We start from the raw sequence: 17,756 nt of genomic DNA on the forward strand, positions 1-17,756 counted from the left end.
GGCAGCAAGAAGGGCAGAGAAGAAAGAGACACTGTATATACATGGGGGGAGGGGGAAGGGGATGAGGCTCTTCTATTTTGAAAATAACATGTATCTTAATGAAGCCAGTTTAGTTCAAAATGTGACATTAAAACTAAGGTCAGAAAGCAGAGAAGTGTCTGAAGAAAATTTCTTCTGTATCAAGGAATCTGAGTTAAAATCCCAGTGAGAGCAGCAGCGAGAACAAATTTGATTCCCTCACTGCCACTCCTCATGAACACGTACCACTGGTGGTATCGAGCACTCTCTGGTTCCAGTGCAACTAGAACAGCAATATGCCCTGGGCCGGGACTGGGGGAGTTTGCACAACCTCTGATGTCAGCTTGGTGTGGTTGATTCGACACTCACAGAGTCAAATCATTTATGAAGTAGTGAAGTCGTGAAACAATTTCTTTGTTTCAGTAGTGGATTTTCATTGCAAGAAAGCACTAAACATTATGTACAGCAGGTAGTCTTGGTCCCATATACATTTCTTGAGCCCAGGAGGTACTAAACAAACTCATTTAACCTGTGAGGCACATACATATTTGTTGACGAGCTACAGTATTTAAAAACTGATTATATATTTGTACAGTATTAAATTTCAGTTCCCTCTCTTGTCTAAGGTAGAACAGAAAGACAGTGTTTCACATTTGCATGAGTGTGAGGGATTGTGAGATCTGCATGTTGAAACAAAGTTGTGGTTTGTTTAAAAATGAAACCTGTTTCCCCTGGGTTTAGTAAGATACCAGTAAAAACGAACAGATCTCAATGCAATGCAAAAAACCCCCACACCAGTTCCCAAGCTGCAGAGATCAAGATAAAATGATACATCTCAGACTGAAGTCCGTGTATAGTGCTAATATCCAAAAAAGTTTAAACATTTTGTATTAGGCAGTGTGAGTCCTGCATACCACAGTTTTATATGGGGGTTCTGTAGACTGCGAGGTTGCTTTTTCATAATCAAGAATGCTTAACTGATATTTTTGATTGTGCTTTAAACTGCATCAGTAAAAAGGCAGGTATAACTGGCATCAGTAAAGAGTAAGATCAAACTGTATGTTCATAGTGCTTCCAAACTGGCTACTTCACTTACTGAACGTCTGATGTCCACATCTAACAGCAACAGAACACAAGTGAAACTTTCGAGAAGGACCCTAGTAAGCGGGGGATGGAGAAAGGATTTCCTAGAATAAGAAAGTTGCACAACAAACATGCCCCCATTACAGAAAAGCTAAGAAATTGTCCAATTACTGTTTTTTTTCAGGACAATCTCATTTGTTACTAGACCTCCACTCTGTCCTGTTTGGTTTTGATTCCTATTAGTAATCCCGAAGTTTAACTACATAGCTGAGAGCACTTCCAATGTCACAGCAGAGCAGATGGTAACTTGGTATCCCGGGTTACAAAGAAATAAACTAACTCCCGAGCATGTGTTAATGATGTTGAGAGCGGCATTTACTGCAGCCTTGAACTAATCCTCTCACCCTATGTTTCCAGCCAAAACCAAGAAAGGGAGAGCTCAAACTGCAGTAAAAATTTAGCTTATCTAGCCTGGGCTTAAGGGCAAAAGGCTTCAACAGAGAGTTTAATATGAAGATAAAGGAACTTTGCTTGACTGGTTTGCAAAAGTCTACAGAATGGCTGATTTTACAAAAATTGAAAATTATAGTAGGCAGTCTTTTGGTTTATCATATAATGTTTATTACTAAAATTTCGAGATGTTAATTGCATTTTTTCACAGCCTGTTTACAATTGTAACCATAAAGTGTCATGCCAGCATTCTTGTAGTATAGAATAAATTAAGTCCTGTGAGGATTACATCCCAACCAGAAGTGAAAGCTTGATTTCTATTCAATATTTCTTTTCAGATTAAAAACAAATGAAAATATGTTGGTGGTTTTGGTTTGGGGTTTTTTTTTGGGGGGGGGGGGGGGGGGCAGGGGGGAGGGAGTTCAGATTCATATATAGTGTGGTTTGTATAATTACATTCTGACACACTTCTATTTCCTGTTTGTTCAGCAGGAAGTTGGAGAACCAATGCTAGAGGGACATCAAACTGATGTAACGCACAGTGTCTTTACCACTTCTCCTACAGCATGTGATACTGAACACAGAACTGCTGATCCAGTGGGCAGAGATCAAGAAAGAAAAGCAAACTTAGGTATGTTTAAGTCCATGAACTTTTTTTTGCAGCTAACCTGGCATTTAGTTTGAATTCCAAAATGGGTATCAAGCTGACTTCACCTTTCTCTTTAAAAGTAGACTTCAACCCGTATCTGTAAAGTTTAGAGTGAACAGATGAATTTTAAAATTATTGATTAATCTTTGAAAAGAAAGAAAACTATATAAAAATAAGCATAATAGATGATTTATTGTAAAAATTGTTAATGGACAGGTACACTATTGTATTTCTTCACATGAAACTGCTTATTGATATTGAAAATTTGCTATGAAAGGTTAGTTTTAGCATTTCTAAAGGACATTTTTAGGCATAGTTTCAAGGCTCAAGTGTTGCAATGGTATAAAACCACTGATAATAAGTTAGTATTTTGTTGTGTTAGTTAGAATAAAGTAAACTTAGTGTTAAGAGAACTAGAGAATCTCAAGAGTTCTATTACAACCTAAACAGTTATGTAATTCTGGCTCAGATCATTAAAAAAAAAAATGATGCCATATAAGGAAATATTTTTATTTACACTGAAGCAGATAACAGTAACCGTGCAACTGCACAACCAAAAGTTTGCTGCCATTCAGCTCTACCGTGTCTAACATTAAAATGCTTAATCAGTCTCTGATGTAAAAAATATTCCTACGTTAGAATTAAATTTTTACTTGTTAGAAGAATACAACTGGAAAATCCTGCAAAAATTTAAGGAATCATAAATATTAATCTTCATGGAAGAGTATTTTTAGAGTGGGATATACTTATAAAGGTAGGAAAGAAAAATTATTTTTTAAAAGAACTTACTGTAACATCACCTTTTTCACTAGGCTGCAAACAACATTGCAATTTTAGCCTTCTATTTTAACTGTTATAGCTTATATCATGACTTCAGCACCCCAGAATTTCAGGCTACCTTTAGAAGTTGCAGGACCTTTAGAAAAGGGTTCTTGTATATAAGCATGTAAGAGTCTTTTTTCTCAGTTAACTTCAGTGTCAGGAATCAGAACTTGTAGATCAAGAGTTGTGAATTTTAAAAAATAGTTTAAACTTCTTTAGAAACTGAAAAGATATTCATTGGGGGCTTGAATGAAGTTCAAATTTAATGAATTAATAACAATGCACAGATAAAGAATGGAGAAGTAGAAGGAGGCTTGTTTATAATCAATGTTTCTCTAATACAGGGAATCCACTTTCATCAATACAAAGGCCTATACTTAAAAGACAAGCACGGGTAGACTATAGTCTTGATACAACAGAAGACCCTTGGGTTAAAATTTCCGACTGCATAAAAAGCTTATTTAATCCTACCATGAGTGAAGACAACGTCCACTTAGATTTGCAACCTGGCATCAACACAGACAAAGAGAATCAAAATCGAAGCAGCTCAGAGACAGTTCTGAAGAAATCTGAAGCGGAAATAGTCAGTTCAAAAGTGCTAAAATCAGATGAAAATGACAGTGTGAAAAAGGGTCCTCCTGTTGCACCTAAGCCAGCCTGGTTTCGCCAAAGTCTGAAAGGACTGAGGAAAGCAAATTCAGATCTAAAAACACCAGCAGATCAAAGTCCTCCTGACCTTGAGACTATTTCCACCAAAGAATTGCAATCCAGCTTATCCCGTGTGTCTCCTAGGGGATCATCAATAAAACAAAGAATAAGCTCATTTGAATCCTTGAGTGCTCCACAGTCACCTGAAAAAATACACCGAAGGCTTAGCCTGAAACCATCAGTCCAGAAAGAGCACTCTCCCAGTGCAACAGGGTCAGAAGCGGCTCCAGCCCATTTAAACCAAGACTTCCTTCAACATTGTGAAACTAGCCAACAACAGTCACCTGTGGTCATGGGTACAAAGAGCCTAGATAGATGTTCCTCTCCAAGGGAAGTCCTTGCAGCGAGCTCAGAGAAAAGCCACAAGGCCAGCACTGAGAATTCCTCGGGTCTCTTAACTACAGAAGCCATTGCAACTTCCCATCTTGTATCAGTAGCAAAATCACACAGTCTAAGATCACGAAGCTTCCCACTTACTGCTACCCAGTCTTGTGAGATGATGAAGTCATATGATGAAACGTGTAGCAAAATCTATTCCATCAGTAGCCAGGTGTCATCTGCTTTAATGAAATCTTTGCTTTGCCTTCCTCAGTCTCTAGCCTCTTCTGGAAACAGCACATGGGAAACTCTGGACACACTGTCTCAGTCCTCTGTGGAGGAGGATGGGACTTCTCTCTCACCTGCAAGTGAGAATCATCACCTGGACACTGGGTTTTCACTAAAGTAAGATACCATATTTAAAAATCAGATTTACAGATCAGCACTGGTGAGCATCTGTGCTGACCTGCTGACAGATTAACATTCTAAGGTAGTAACACATCAAAGTAGAGCACAGACTAAGTTAAAAACTTTTTAGAGCACAAAGGTTGAATGACTCACATGACTGTTACACTTGCTTTTAATTTGTACTATATAAGTGCAAGTATATTTCAAACTTCTTCATACTTAAGGAGTAATATTTCTAGTATCTCCATGATAAAGGAGATTTAAGTCTATTTTTGCCTGGGGCCAAGAGATTGTTCCCATTCTTTTATGTGATGTTCTGTTAGGCTAAACCAATTAATTTATATTTGTATGTGTTTATAATACTTATGATAGGAGCTACCACCCCTATTAAATACTAATAAGATCAAAAGATGAGTGCTCCAAAATTGTCTGTACTATGCTTTTGTGGGTATGTTCTTTCATAACTCAACATTTCTTTTTTATTCTTGTCACAATGGGACAGCCTCTCTGAGTTGAGAGAATATACTGTGAGCCTAGCAGACAATGAGAAAGAGGAAGAGAAACAGGAACATGGCTCACCTCAAGCATCCAGTGTGTCAGGGCAGTCTGTCATCTCTCTGCTTTCCCCTGAAGAGTTAGCAAAGCTTATAGAGGAAGTCAAATCGCTAGATGAAGCAACCTTAAAGGTAAATCTGCTTTTTCTTTTTATGCATGATTGTCAGAAAGCTGTGGAATTAATGCACTTGGTTAATCTTTGCAACTTGATATTATAACAAATAAAACCGTCATCTCAATATGTATCAGTAGCAATGTTTAGCTCTTTTGATCAAAAATCTTGAATAAGTCTTCGAAGATAACTAAGCCTTTAACTAATGGGATAGCAGTTATTCAGCAGATAAGGTCAGTGTATGCAGAAGCAGGCAATGGTATTTTGTAGGCCTTTCTTTTTATCTGGGTTGCCAGTCTGAGACACCCAATGCCTCATTTTTGGGATACTGAGCAACCTTTAGTCTTACTGGGTTCATCTAGAATTGCAATAAAGCTCAGAGTAACTCAAAAATCAAGGTGAAAAGTGTACATTACAGAACTGTAAAGACTTTCAAAGACTGCTCACACTCAAAGAAAAAGTAGGTAACATCCAGAGCTCTGCATTGAAAACAGCACAGCTTCTGCTGGCAGCTACGTGCTTGCTGTGTTAAGATACTCCAAGCTGTGCAAAGGCAGCATAACTGCATTAATATAGTTTTTGCCTCTTAGCTAACTGCAGGGCATGTCTCTCCCATGTTAGTCCTGGTTTGTGTTCTATCATGGAGCATGGGTAGTGAACTCATGTCTGCCTCTCAGAATACCAGGTCGAGCTCTTATGTCAGAGACAAATTGTTACTGACTACAACAAACTTTGCTAGTATGTTGCAATCAAAAAGCACTTTGACAAGCAGAATTTATGAAAGCCAAGTTTTGTATCAATTTGTGTTTCTTGTCAACGTCCCATGTTGATTTTTTTTTTTGTTTGATTAGCAGTAAAAGCTATGTTGCAATGTTGCCCTCAATGGAACGTTGGAGTCCCTCATATCAAGTTGTTTTCATGGAATTTTCAGGACAATCTTTGAGCAGCACGTACCCTCTGCCTGGTTGCAGCTGGCCAGTAGATTCAATTGTGGAATGAAACAACACATAATATCAAAAGATATAACTACAATTATTCACATACTGAACATGATTGTCAAATTGTGGTCAAGAAAGCCATGTTTCTTTAGGAAACTAGGTTATAAACAGGAGCTGTTACCCTATACAAACTCATCTTTGGGACAACACAGTCAGAGACAGCTTACTCTACCTGTTAGTAGATCGTTGTTAAAAAGTAAAATAAGAATGAGAAGCAATTTTTAAGCTGTGACACTTGCATTCATGTGAGTTGTATGCCAAATTCTTTTATCACTTTTTAAATGAAAAGGTCCTCTAAAACATTTCAGCAATATTTTCTGTTTCTACAGTACATGATATCTGTACTCTTTAATATAATTCAATTTATGGTCCAGATCGAACTGATAACCTGTTTACCAAACCAGAACAATTTTAGACACAGAATAGCATTTTATAAAATAGGTAATTGATAGGTAAATTTGATCAAAACCAAATACTAAACATGTCTCAGTATTGTGCTAATACCACTAAGTCTCATTATAAAATGTACAATGGACAAAAAGAAAACATGCTGATTTTCCAGTCATCTTGACATATCTGTTGGGAAGTTCTTGACTTCATTTCTTTCTCTACCTAGGAATTTGATGATATTCATGTTACAATTTTACATAAAGAAGAAGATACCGGGCTTGGATTCAGCCTGGCAGGGGGCACTGATCTAGAAAACAAAGTGATAACAGTAAGTAGTGTCTTTCTTAAAAAAATACTCCAAAAACAATTAGTCTATCTAAAAATATACAACTTACCGGCTTTCTGCTACAGAGGTTGGCTTTTAGCATAATCAGAGTAGGCAGCTGTACTGATAGAGATGTAAGAATCGTGGTCTTAATGGGTGAAAACAGGGTTCTTCTGTACAGAGCTGCCCTCTCCAGGTGATGGGCAGTGGTGGCTTGTTTCCTTGGACACCATGCTCCCCCGCAGCTCTGAAAGCCAAGGCAGAACAACACACAGCCCTCAGGAGAAAGTAACCAACACCTTATTCACATGCTTATAGAAGACCATGCAGGGTGGGCAGGAGGAATGAGGTGAGCACGTAGACATGTAAGGGGTCTGGAAGCAAGAGACTAGCTTCATGCCTTCTTCCTCCCACTAGCAGAGCAGTGAGAGGGTCAGGAAGCAGCATAGGCATGGAACGTACCATGGGCAGCAAGGCTTTGGCCATCTGATAGCGGGGTGAAACAGATTGCCTAGCTGCTTGAGGAGGGCTGTGCACAGAATTCCTCTGTACAAGTTTATTAAGCCCTCAGTCCTGAAATGTGCTAGAAGCAGCCTGTTCCTGGCAAAGAACGGAAAATGCACATGGTGAAAAGCATTAACTGAGTGATTTAGTGATGATTTGTTATTTTCCTCTTTCTGTGTGCGCGTATGTGGTGACTGGGCTCTTCACTAGGTTCACAAAGTGTTTCCCAGCGGACTAGCATCTCAGGAAGGAACTATTCAGAAAGGAGATGAAGTACTATCCATTAACGGAAAGTCTCTTAAGGGTGCAACTCACAGCGATGCCTCAGCAATCATGCGACAGGCTCGACAACCCAGACAAGCTGTTGTTGTCACTAGAAAAGCTAAAGATGGAGAAAAAAATCCTAATGTTTCAATCAGCTCTAGTACATCTTCAGTAGCAAGTGATGCCTCCCAAGAGTCTGGTGAGTAAGCTCAGTGGCATTACCTTGCAGCCCCCACCTGCTAAGTGTTTACTTATCACCTGAAATCCGTGTGTTAATAAAGCAGCTCAGTGTTGGCTGTATAAATCTGAGAACCATGATTAAAGACAGCATGATTAATAAAACATTCCTGAAACAGACATTTGGAATGACTTTCTTGGAAAGGGAAAGAATTAATAGATTTCTAAAATAAAGGAACCCTCTGAAATAAACCAGATGTGATCCTCTGTATGAATTTCTGTAGACATACAGAGATTATTATTGTAGTAACACATCTAATTGAAGGTATAATGACAACTCAGTGAACAGTGACTCTTTATTCTAATATTACTAGATTCTAGTTTACAAGACTTTGTGAAAGAGGATTTCAGTTTGAATAAACAATGTGCTATTGTTTGATATAGCAAGTGCCTACATCTGAAACATAGCAAGGTCAGATTTTTGCAGAACCTTAAGATATTCTGAAGATATTTTTGTGGGTTTTTTCTAAAGCATGAACTGGAGATCCGTAGCTTGCTTTATACACTGTGAATGAACATTAAAAGCTTTGTAGTCAATAACAATTTCATAACTAACATCAAGTCAAATACATTTACCTTAAATTTTGTTCAACAGATTTTTCTAATTCTAGTAAGTGTCACCAGCTTTCATCTTTATATTTCCATTCTGCCATGAATTCAAACACAACTTTCTCTCCCCAGCTTCCCAGAGGGCCCTACAGTGACAAAAAGAGGAATTAAAAGTTATATTTTCCTCTTTCATTTGGTAGTTGATGGTGCCTTTGCAAACAAAACAGAGGTTCATTTTTTTGTAACAGATGTTTTAGCTTTTCAGACTACATGGTGCCCATCTGCTAACTTTCCATTTGTTTCCAGCAACTGAAGGTACAATCTGCACTGTAACTCTAGAAAAAACACCTGTTGGTTTAGGATTCAGTCTAGAAGGAGGGAAGGGCTCTATTCATGGAGATAAACCCATCATCATCAACAGGATATTTAAAGGTAAACACGCTTAAATGACTACGGGGCAGGTTCTTAGCTGATGCAAACTTGTGCAGTTCATAACTGACTGCTGATTTATACCCACGAAAATGGCATTTTTTGTAAATGCAGCATTATCCTGTGCAGTGCTAGTAATTTGTTGCCTGCTAAGACAAGGTGGTTTATACCAAACATGCTGGTGATTCTTAAAAAGTAAAAGATACATCAACACCTCCTCCACCCAAAGAATTAAAGGAAATTAATTTTCTTTCTCAAGGGACTACATCAGAACAAAGGAGCCCTGTTCAGCCTGGTGATGAGCTATTACAAGTGCACACAACTGTCATGCAAGGACTCACTCGTTTTGAAGCATGGAATATAATCAAGGCATTACCTGATGGGCCCATCACAGCTATCATCAAGAGGAAGAATCCGAGCTCTGTTACCACCAAGTCATCTGAAACTTTGTAAGAGAAGGAATTAGAGTACTGCCAATATTACAGACAAAAAAGGATTTTATTACTTGCAACCATTTGGCTAGCACAGCAAGATACTCAGAAAGCACATAACGAAAAGTACACATGATCTTACTGCCAGTTACAGAGCAAGCTGGGATAAAATAAGATGTGCACAAAATGTGCATGATTCTTATTTCAACATTCAGAAATATGTTAAAAGTGTAGAATTATAAAACAGTGACTTTATTAATAATGTACTGGTTGTAATAAAATATGTGACAGCTGTAGTACTCACCTATTTTAAGCCATTAACTTAACAAATATCAGAAGCACATTCTGGGCTAAGTTTTCAGTCCTACTCCACAAGTCTTGTTCCCCACCTTACCTTGCCAGGAGGAAGAAATGTGTCTACAAGCCTATAACTAAGCACTGCCTTAGAGAATGTGTAAAGGAAAGAGAAAGGCAGATGCAACTTAGTGTGTCAAAATGACAATGTGTCCTGGAAAACTCCAGCTTTTCTATTGAAACCACAGAACATACAGCCAGCCAAAACCTGTCAAGGTAACTTTCTACTAGCAGTTGACAGAGGCATCTCAACTCCAGCAGGCAAACACTGGGTGGAGGGGAAAGGAGTGTCTCACAGTATTGCAAGGGTGAGGCAGGAAGCTGAGGGTAATATAGCAGAGGTTTTCCTAACCTTCCTCCAGCCAGAGGTCTCAGAGGACTACAGCCGGAGAGTAACAAGGCCATTTAGAACTAAGTCTTACCTTCTAACCACACAAATTTTTTGAAATGTCTCTGTGTTAATTTTGTAAGGGAAAGTACCAGTGAGAGTATTTGGGAATTAGAAGTTCTGAATCCAAATGTTTATTCTGGAAACATTAAATAACTTGGAGACAAATCCACACTTCAAAGACTGCTATCGGTGTTTTGGCAGTGCTCTCTCAGCACTGTATGGAATTCTACCAGCAGCAACATGTGTATCTATGGCAAGACAGTCTCCTGCACCCATTTGGTCTTCTCTGACCTACTTCACTAAAGGGAGAGATGCAACATCAGGATGGAAGTAGCGACTTGCCAATTGAAAGCCCGGTGGCTGCACTGGTTATTGTCCTTGGCTGTTCACCTTCCCATAGTTGGGAATTTGTTGCACTCTTCTTCGGTTACTTAATTTCACCAAACCATAAGCTGCAGGAGTTCAGAAGCTATTTTCCGTGCACTTAACACAATTTCACAAAAACAGCAGCTGAGAGAAAGGGAAGTAGGATAGACAGCAGAAGGTATTGAATCCAAGCGTATAATTTTCTTTGGCCTTTCCTCACAAGTCAGCTCTATGTTAATCATTGAAAAAACATTCTCGACAAGCCATCTGCCCCTACACATCCAACCCCCTTCCCAATCAAGTTATCTCTTCCAAAAACCAACCAAACAATCCTCAAAACAAAATTTCTACAAATTAGGTAGAAACCAAAATAGGAGAAAAATTAGAGAAGGAATCTTTTTGTACATTTTAAAACTGGTATCTACATTAAACTCTCTATTATTTTTTTTTTTTTTGGTAACATTTCTTGTATTTAACTTAATATGCATTATTGGCTTAGGCTTAACAAAGTCTTAGTAAAGGCCTGGTCATATAAAAGATTCTAAGATTTTTCAACCACTTGCCCATACCACCAATACAGGAAAAACATGAATGATTTCTGCACAGAAAGGCAGGTCTGAACTCTTTAGCACTGTTAAAGCTATTTCCTGTAAAAGACAGATCACACTTTTTGGTCAGCTGCATAACTTTAACAGCAGAGACTGGACTTGTTACAGCCATGGCACAGAATGCCCTAAATACTTCAATGCCATCTGCTGGAGGTGTCCTCACCCAAACCAGCTATTTAATTTCATCAATTTAATGACATAGAACCACCAAGACAGGTTTGGTCTTGTTATTTTCCAGAGGTGCTCTTCTCACTCACTTCCAAAGTTTTTCAGTTTTTGCATGCCTCTGCATTTCCTGGCATCTGCCAAGATCAAAAGAAGTCAAAAGATGCTGTGTGACAGGCAGCATGTCTCACTGGGGAGTCCTCCAAGATCTTACAAGATGATCTTTGCCAAGATGTTTCCATCTCCAATTTGGCAGGGCAGAAGGCTGAATGTTAAGGGCTCTTCATTCCTTCTGGGTAGAAGGCGTTGAGGACGCAGAAAAGGAATCCTTAGGTTACTCCAAGGAAGAGCCTCACCTACCACCTTTATTGCTCAGAGCAATAAAAAAAAAATATTAAATATATACTAAATAGCTTATAAAAAGCCCCATTGTTTGCAAAAGGTTTACTTGCAGGAATAACAAGTGGTGACCTGACTTCTGATCCCTGAAATTTTTGCTAATTAAAGTAATCATAGTCCTGCAAAGACTTGCCACGATATTGCACTTCATGCCTAACAACTTTAGTACATTTAGATAAAAATATGTGACCCTCTGTAGTATCAGGGCCCAAATCTCTCCTCAGCGAATTTGTTACTTTTTGTAAGTACAGAAAGCAGCAATTAGAAATAAGGACCAACCAAAGGCAAAGCAGCTGGGAGGGTGAGTGTTCTCACCAGAACACCTTTATCCGCAGTCAGCAGGGAGTGTAAATAGGAGTGAAGGTTCTTCCTCTCTCTTGTTACCTTGAATTCAGGTCTAAGTGGCTCTTATGTTTCCTTGATGGCAAAGCAGGTGCATGAGGAACCATTTTAAAGGATGATCCAGGAAAACCAGCAAAGTGTAGCAGAAATATATTTATTTCATCACACTCATACAAATTTTTACATCTTTGTAGACAAAGGAGACTAGACTAAAAACTCCGTGAAAAAAAATCTGTTCCACATAGTGAGATTTACAGTGGGAAACTGTGCAAGTCCATGCCCTATACTAAATATAAAACAAATACAGGGACAGAAAGCAGAGCATGTTAACCTTGTTAAATAATCAAGATACAGCATTAAAATCACCATCTGCATTTAAATTCTTAACTCAGAAATTAGTTTTCTTTTTGAAATGATCTGTAATCCACAGCGATGTCTGACATTCCTACAGTAACCAGCACCATAAATGTTTTCTAAAGCTGGATACATCACTGCACACAAGATCAGGAGCTGATTTCACAAGATAGTGCTGTGAGGCAAACCAGTCTTAAAAAAAAAAGCAGCATCCTTATGGCCTGTCAAGTCAGGACAAAGCTACAGAAAACATTATTTACCCATTAAAACCTCTCATCACAAGAGACCAAAAAATGTTCAAGTGCAGTTAAAATTGGTCATTTCAAGTGCAGTTTAAAAAATGGCAAGTGCTTAATCCTCTTTATTTATTGCCACTATGTCTGTGGCAGTTTGTTTCATGAGATTGGGGAAGTCGCTGGTTTTGGTACAGAGGGGAAAAAGGAAGAGGATCTATTTGCCAACCCACAGATCTAGGAATTGATTTGCACTGCTAGACCTCGATTTAGAAAAAAAAAAGCACTTAAGGCATATTTACCCTTACTACTGAAGTCTGCTGGAACAAACAAGTGGGATCCTCCACATGATCCAATTTGTTCTTTTACCATTTGCTGGGTTGGACCCACTGGGGCATCTCAGCAGCTCTACAAGTGCTGGCAGCAAAAGAGCCACCTATTCTTTTGGGGAAGGAATATTGTTCCACAGGATTCTACAGGGAGCTTCAGCGACAAAACAGTGCTGACCTGCACCTGGCTAATGCTGTAGTGCTAAGTGAATTTTAGCAACGCTTCTCCTCACAGATGCTGACAAAGCGTGGCCAAGAACAGATCCCGTACGTGCATCTTCTCCCCACAGCCAGCCACCAGTGCTGCCTCCAGGATTCTTCCAGCCTCTGGTGTGATATTTTTCTAATTTTGAAAATGAAGGCCACCATATTAGAAAAAAATGCTTTGCATAGGGACAGGTAGAAAATGATGTTTTAAAAATTTACTTTACTCAATTGTTCCCCTTTCACAGTTCCTAAGTATCTTTACTGGTAGGCCAACTTCCTATGTCTACCCTCAAGCTGCCACATTTCTTCCTACCCTCAGCTGGTCTTGACAACAACTGGTCTTGTCACGCTTTTAATGCCTTAACAGCTTTGGTCAGGTTACTGTAAAAGCCAGCTATGCTCGCTGGAAAGAACGAATCCACCACCGTCTGGGGAAGATAGCCACCAAGATCAGTCTGAAAGAAACTGAGGAGTTGAGTCCTCTCTGGCTCCCTGCAAAGACAACGCAAGTGACTTTATAGCCAGTGGTTTAAAAGCATTAAGAACTTTACAATGACTCATATATATTGTCTGACGATAGATATTTCCAAGCACTTTTAAACAAACAACAGACATTAATTCCAGATTTCAATGAATGTGGCTACCCCCACAAGTCAAATTACAGTTAAACTAGGCCCTAATTAGGTACATAACTCTGTTTATGAATTATGGCAATGTAATAAACAACGGGATACTCATTTACCAAAAATTAAGACCATACTTGTATGTTCTGCTGAATCTCTGCTTAAGAGGTCAGCGAGAATCCTACCATGATGATGGTTCCTGTATCATTAAAGACTTCCCTCTAGGAAATGAAAAGAGACTAATTCATTGCACCAAAAAGGGCACTCACTCATAATGATTATGAGTCAAAGGAAGACAGAAACATGCCATTGCCAAGAGGCTACAGATCACATGTGGCCATGTGCACAGAAACACACCACACAACAAGAAGGGCTTTAGAATACATAATGTTCAAATAGATCACTTCTTACCCTGGAAGAGGTATACAGAAACAGCCACAGGGATAGTTAAAACCTCTCACGAAATTTGGTCGAGGAGGACACAGCGGGTGTTCCACATGGGTGGCTATAAGAAAAAGCATTCAAGAAAAGTATCATTTTCACAGAAGATGGGAAAGAGTCCTTGGCGCTCAAAGCACCAGCTGGGAAGCAAGCTCACTATATGAGAACATATTTAAGAACAGCAGTATAACCTTTTCAGTGTGCGGTCACGCCATACAAACGGTCAGAAAAGACCAATAAAAGGAACCATGCTGGCCATGGAATAGGGAAATCAAAGAACTGTTGAATTTAGAAGCAACTGTTACTTCAAGCAAGACACTTTGAGGGAATTTCACTGAATCCATGTTGTGTGAGGGCATTGCTTTTCCTGAGAGGTCATTCAAGTTACTTCCCACAAATCCATGCCACAGAGGCATATGCCACTTGGCTGCTGAGAAGCTGCACTCTAGCAAGTATATAAATTCCTGGCAAGGCATTCCTGGACAGGATGGGAAAATGGGACAGCTGAACACTGGGGCAATAAAAGCACTGACCTGTAACAGTTAAACAACAGGATGGAAGTGAAAAAAACAAAGAAACATCCTTCCACCCAGTGGCAGCCCCTTAAGAAACAGCACTATTTGGTTTCATAGGAACAATTATTCCCACATACAGGAGTGGTACATTTATTCAATGGCTTCACCAAAATCTAGAGGCAGTGCAGAAAATGTTAAAACACGATTTAGCCTAAATGGGACTCCTTTTAGAGTTCTGTGAATTCTTAAAAAAAAAAAAAAACTAACAAAAACACACACACAAAAATCCCCAGAACTTAATAGCAAATTAAACACTTATTCAATCTCAAAAGTATAGCAAGGGAAGAAACCACAGGCCAACAATATCATCATCATCTGAATGTTAAGATGATTTATATACTCTGAGAACAACAATGTAGAGAGAGCATTATTTTATCTTCTGATCAAGATCAGATCAACAACTACTGAACAGCATGTTACTTATTTTTTATTTTATTTTATTTCTGGTAGCTGCTAGTTATCTCCTAACATGACGTGAACATGTTGAGAACACAAACGTCTTACCAGCAGATAGCATTGTCCCATCTTCATATTGCTTCATTACTACCACATCCACGAATTCTCTTGGTGAAATAATCCTCATGAAAGCTGAAGGGGTTGTGGTTCTGCACACAGAGACAGTCTGGAAATCACAAGACAGAGTTATGTCAGTTGATGCTTTCAGAAGTACAGCAGAAAAATCCCTGTACTTTCTGGTATTCTTTCAGTTACACTTTCTAAACTGTATCAAGGGGTTCTATTACACCCTTTGTCGAACAAAATGCTAATCAGCACAGTCCAAAGGCACCGTGGTGTGTGGATGAAGGACAGTTTAATGGAGAAAAACAGTGATACTGCAATGCTTCCAGGTTGTTTAAGGACAGAGACCACAAGGGATACTGAAAAGTCAATCTAGCTCACCTATGCTCACAGGACAGTTAAAATGCTTCTCCTTTCCAGGAAAGCTAACACATATAACTTCTTTGTATCATATCACATGGGATACAACTTGATAACCAGTTTTGTTACACTGCAGAAACCTTAACACTACCATCCCCTCCTGTGGAGGCTCTGTGGTGACAGGCTCCCCAAAACAGATGTTTCTACCACACTCTTAAGCGCTGACAAGTCTCAAAGTCTATGAATTTCAAGTGGCAGGCTGCAGCATTCTTAAAGTTGAAGTTTATAATTAATACTAAATGCCTGTAAGGTTCCCACAAGAAAAATAATCCTCCCAGGACTTTCATGAACATTCCTAGGACTGGCTGTGTTTTCACCCTGGCTGCCTCTGAGCACCTACATCCACTTCAGATTTGGGGGTCTAAATCCAATGCCCTCGTAAGGTTCTGGCACACTTAAAAAAAATATATTGGAAGTTAGACTGTATAACTGCAGCGGTGGAAATTACTGCTCACACATAGCCCTTTTCATCTGTAACGCTCTGAGTGCAGCATCTCTATTTTAATGACAGAGACATGGAGGCAAAGCGCTGGGTCCCAAGGTCAGTCAGTCAGTTAATGGCAGATGGTGACACACACAGCGCAGAGCATCGTGTGCTGCCACGGTGAAAGATGGGGCCTGAATTCACAGCTGATGACACGAACGCTTCACTGCTTAGCTAAGCCTATGTATTCTCTAAACCTCTGGTTCTCCCAAATAACTTGTTAAAAATAATCATGCTTAGCTTGATTTGCAGTATTAATAAACATAGTGCAGGCATCTTTAATGCTATACATATTTTAAGTATGCAGTATTTCATCAAGAACGTATTAGTAGTTCCCTTCAGAAAGATAAACCATTGTTAAGAGAATATATGCAATCTATGGAAAAAAAATTATTCCTAATCCCAGTATTGTCAGACTGATCCCGACAGAGAGACTGTACAACTTGTTGAGATCCTCCTACCTCCCTGCGTGTCCCAGGGGCTGTCTCACGAGGCACTACACCCGCGTCTGAACACAACGCTGCATTTCATCACGCTGGAACAGTTTTTAAGGAACTTACATCGCTGATGGCTTCGATGACCTCGAAGTCCTTCACGTTTTGGTCCCACTGGGTCCTGGGCCCGCCGGCCACCGGCTTTATGCAGTGCCAGACATCCCGGGGGCTGGCAGGCAGGATCCCCTCTCCCCGGTACCTGCGGCGGGACGAAACGAAACCAAACCCCGCTGCTCCGCCCCGAACACCCCGCGGCGGCACCGCGGGGGCGACCCCGCACCCCGGCGCCTCGGGAAACGGACGCGGGGCGCCGGGCGTACTCACACGTTGCCAGCGAACTCCGCGGAGGGTCTCCAAGACACCGAAACCTCGCTCTGCGGGGCGGGGAGGGGAAGCTTTCAGCCGCCGGGCCGGGCCGGGCCAGCCCCCACCCGCGCCCGCCCGCTCACCGTGCGCCGGCAGCCCCGCCAGCCGCCGGGGTCCCGCCGGTAGAGCCCCATCTTCTCGGCCGCCGCCTCGGCCAGCCCCGCGTAGTCCATGGCCGGGCAGGGCGGAGCCGCCGCTCGGCCGCCGCCTATGAGGGCTCCGCGCCGCCCCGCCCCCGTGGGCCGATGGCGGCGCCGCCCCTCACCTGGGGGGCCGCGGCCTCCCACCCGCCCACCGGCCGCGGCGGAGCAGGGGGCTGGGCTTGCCTCGCCTGCCGGGGGGGCGGTGGCGGGGCCGGGGCCAGCCCGGAGCCGCGGGTGGCCGTGGCGTGGCTCTCCCGGACAGCGGGTAACTGCGGCAGAGCCGCCAGGCGACAGGCAGCGCTGAGCAAACGTCACCCGGTCACCGCCGGCCTGCAGAACCGGCGGGGCGCGGGCGGAGCCTTCGCCGTTCTCCTCCCTGAAGATGGGGCCACCCCGCTGGCCCACTCCCAGCCCTTGGTGGCCCTTAGCGGCCCGGCCCGGCGGGACCGGCTGGAAGGGGCAGCGCAGCTCTGGCTAAAGGGCAATGGCTCTTTTATCCCGGCGCATCTAAAGAGATGAGTGAAAACCAGGGTGGAATTAAATGAGGAGTAAGGAACCAAGTTTTTTTTTTTTAAAAGGTTTTGTATAGAAAGTTTTCCACAGAGAAGTTTTATCAGGCAGGGCTGAGGAGTCTCACCAGAAAATTGCCAGAGAATCTAGGATTTCATCGAGAAGGCTGGCGTGCACTGCTAC

The 17,756-nt window shown here is 41.2% G+C and overlaps 2 protein-coding genes and 1 long non-coding RNA gene across 3 annotated transcripts in view; 1 reads left to right on the top strand and 2 right to left on the bottom strand.

The window, feature by feature from the left end:
- IL16 (interleukin 16) overlaps positions 1 to 9,546 on the top strand; it is a 37,065-nt gene extending 27,519 nt beyond the window's left edge. Inside the window, exons 15-21 of the mRNA XM_074880107.1 lie at positions 2,044 to 2,182; positions 3,367 to 4,453; positions 4,959 to 5,142; positions 6,738 to 6,839; positions 7,551 to 7,803; positions 8,697 to 8,822; positions 9,079 to 9,546. Coding sequence (XP_074736208.1) covers positions 2,044 to 2,182; positions 3,367 to 4,453; positions 4,959 to 5,142; positions 6,738 to 6,839; positions 7,551 to 7,803; positions 8,697 to 8,822; positions 9,079 to 9,272 — 2,085 coding nt within the window. The 3' untranslated portion in view covers positions 9,273 to 9,546. The remainder of the gene's footprint in view (positions 1 to 2,043; positions 2,183 to 3,366; positions 4,454 to 4,958; positions 5,143 to 6,737; positions 6,840 to 7,550; positions 7,804 to 8,696; positions 8,823 to 9,078) is intronic.
- On the bottom strand, positions 4,296 to 9,278 carry LOC141948086 (uncharacterized). Its single transcript, XR_012630359.1, has 6 exons — positions 9,196 to 9,278; positions 8,418 to 8,536; positions 6,907 to 7,083; positions 6,673 to 6,818; positions 5,036 to 5,182; positions 4,296 to 4,410 (listed from the first exon to the last, which is right to left on the bottom strand). It is a non-coding gene; the product is annotated as an uncharacterized LOC141948086 (long non-coding RNA).
- Positions 9,547 to 12,013: 2,467 nt separating the features above from the next.
- Positions 12,014 to 17,323, bottom strand: STARD5 (StAR related lipid transfer domain containing 5). Its single transcript, XM_074880108.1, has 6 exons — positions 17,004 to 17,323; positions 16,879 to 16,928; positions 16,621 to 16,753; positions 15,142 to 15,259; positions 14,033 to 14,126; positions 12,014 to 13,490 (listed from the first exon to the last, which is right to left on the bottom strand). Exons 1-6 carry the CDS (start codon positions 17,091 to 17,093, stop codon positions 13,343 to 13,345), a joined length of 633 nt encoding a protein of 210 aa, XP_074736209.1. The 5' UTR covers positions 17,094 to 17,323; the 3' UTR covers positions 12,014 to 13,342.
- Positions 17,324 to 17,756: the final 433 nt, after the last annotated feature.

This window comes from Strix uralensis, chromosome 11, assembly GCF_047716275.1.
Source record: "Strix uralensis isolate ZFMK-TIS-50842 chromosome 11, bStrUra1, whole genome shotgun sequence".
NCBI lineage: Eukaryota > Metazoa > Chordata > Aves > Strigiformes > Strigidae > Strix > Strix uralensis.

Excerpts from the sequence above, each read along its gene's own strand:
- STARD5 (XM_074880108.1), bottom strand. The coding sequence starts at position 17,093 with ATGGACTACGCGGGGCTGGCCGAGGCGGCGGCCGAGAAGATGGGGCTC. Across the intron at positions 16,754-16,878 it reads GCGGAGTTCGCTGGCAACGT|GTACCGGGGAGAGGGGATCC; the intron begins GTGAGTACGCCC and ends GTCCCGCCGCAG. Across the intron at positions 14,127-15,141 it reads TGGGACAATGCTATCTGCTG|CCACCCATGTGGAACACCCG; the intron begins GTAAGACGTTTG and ends TTTTTCTTATAG.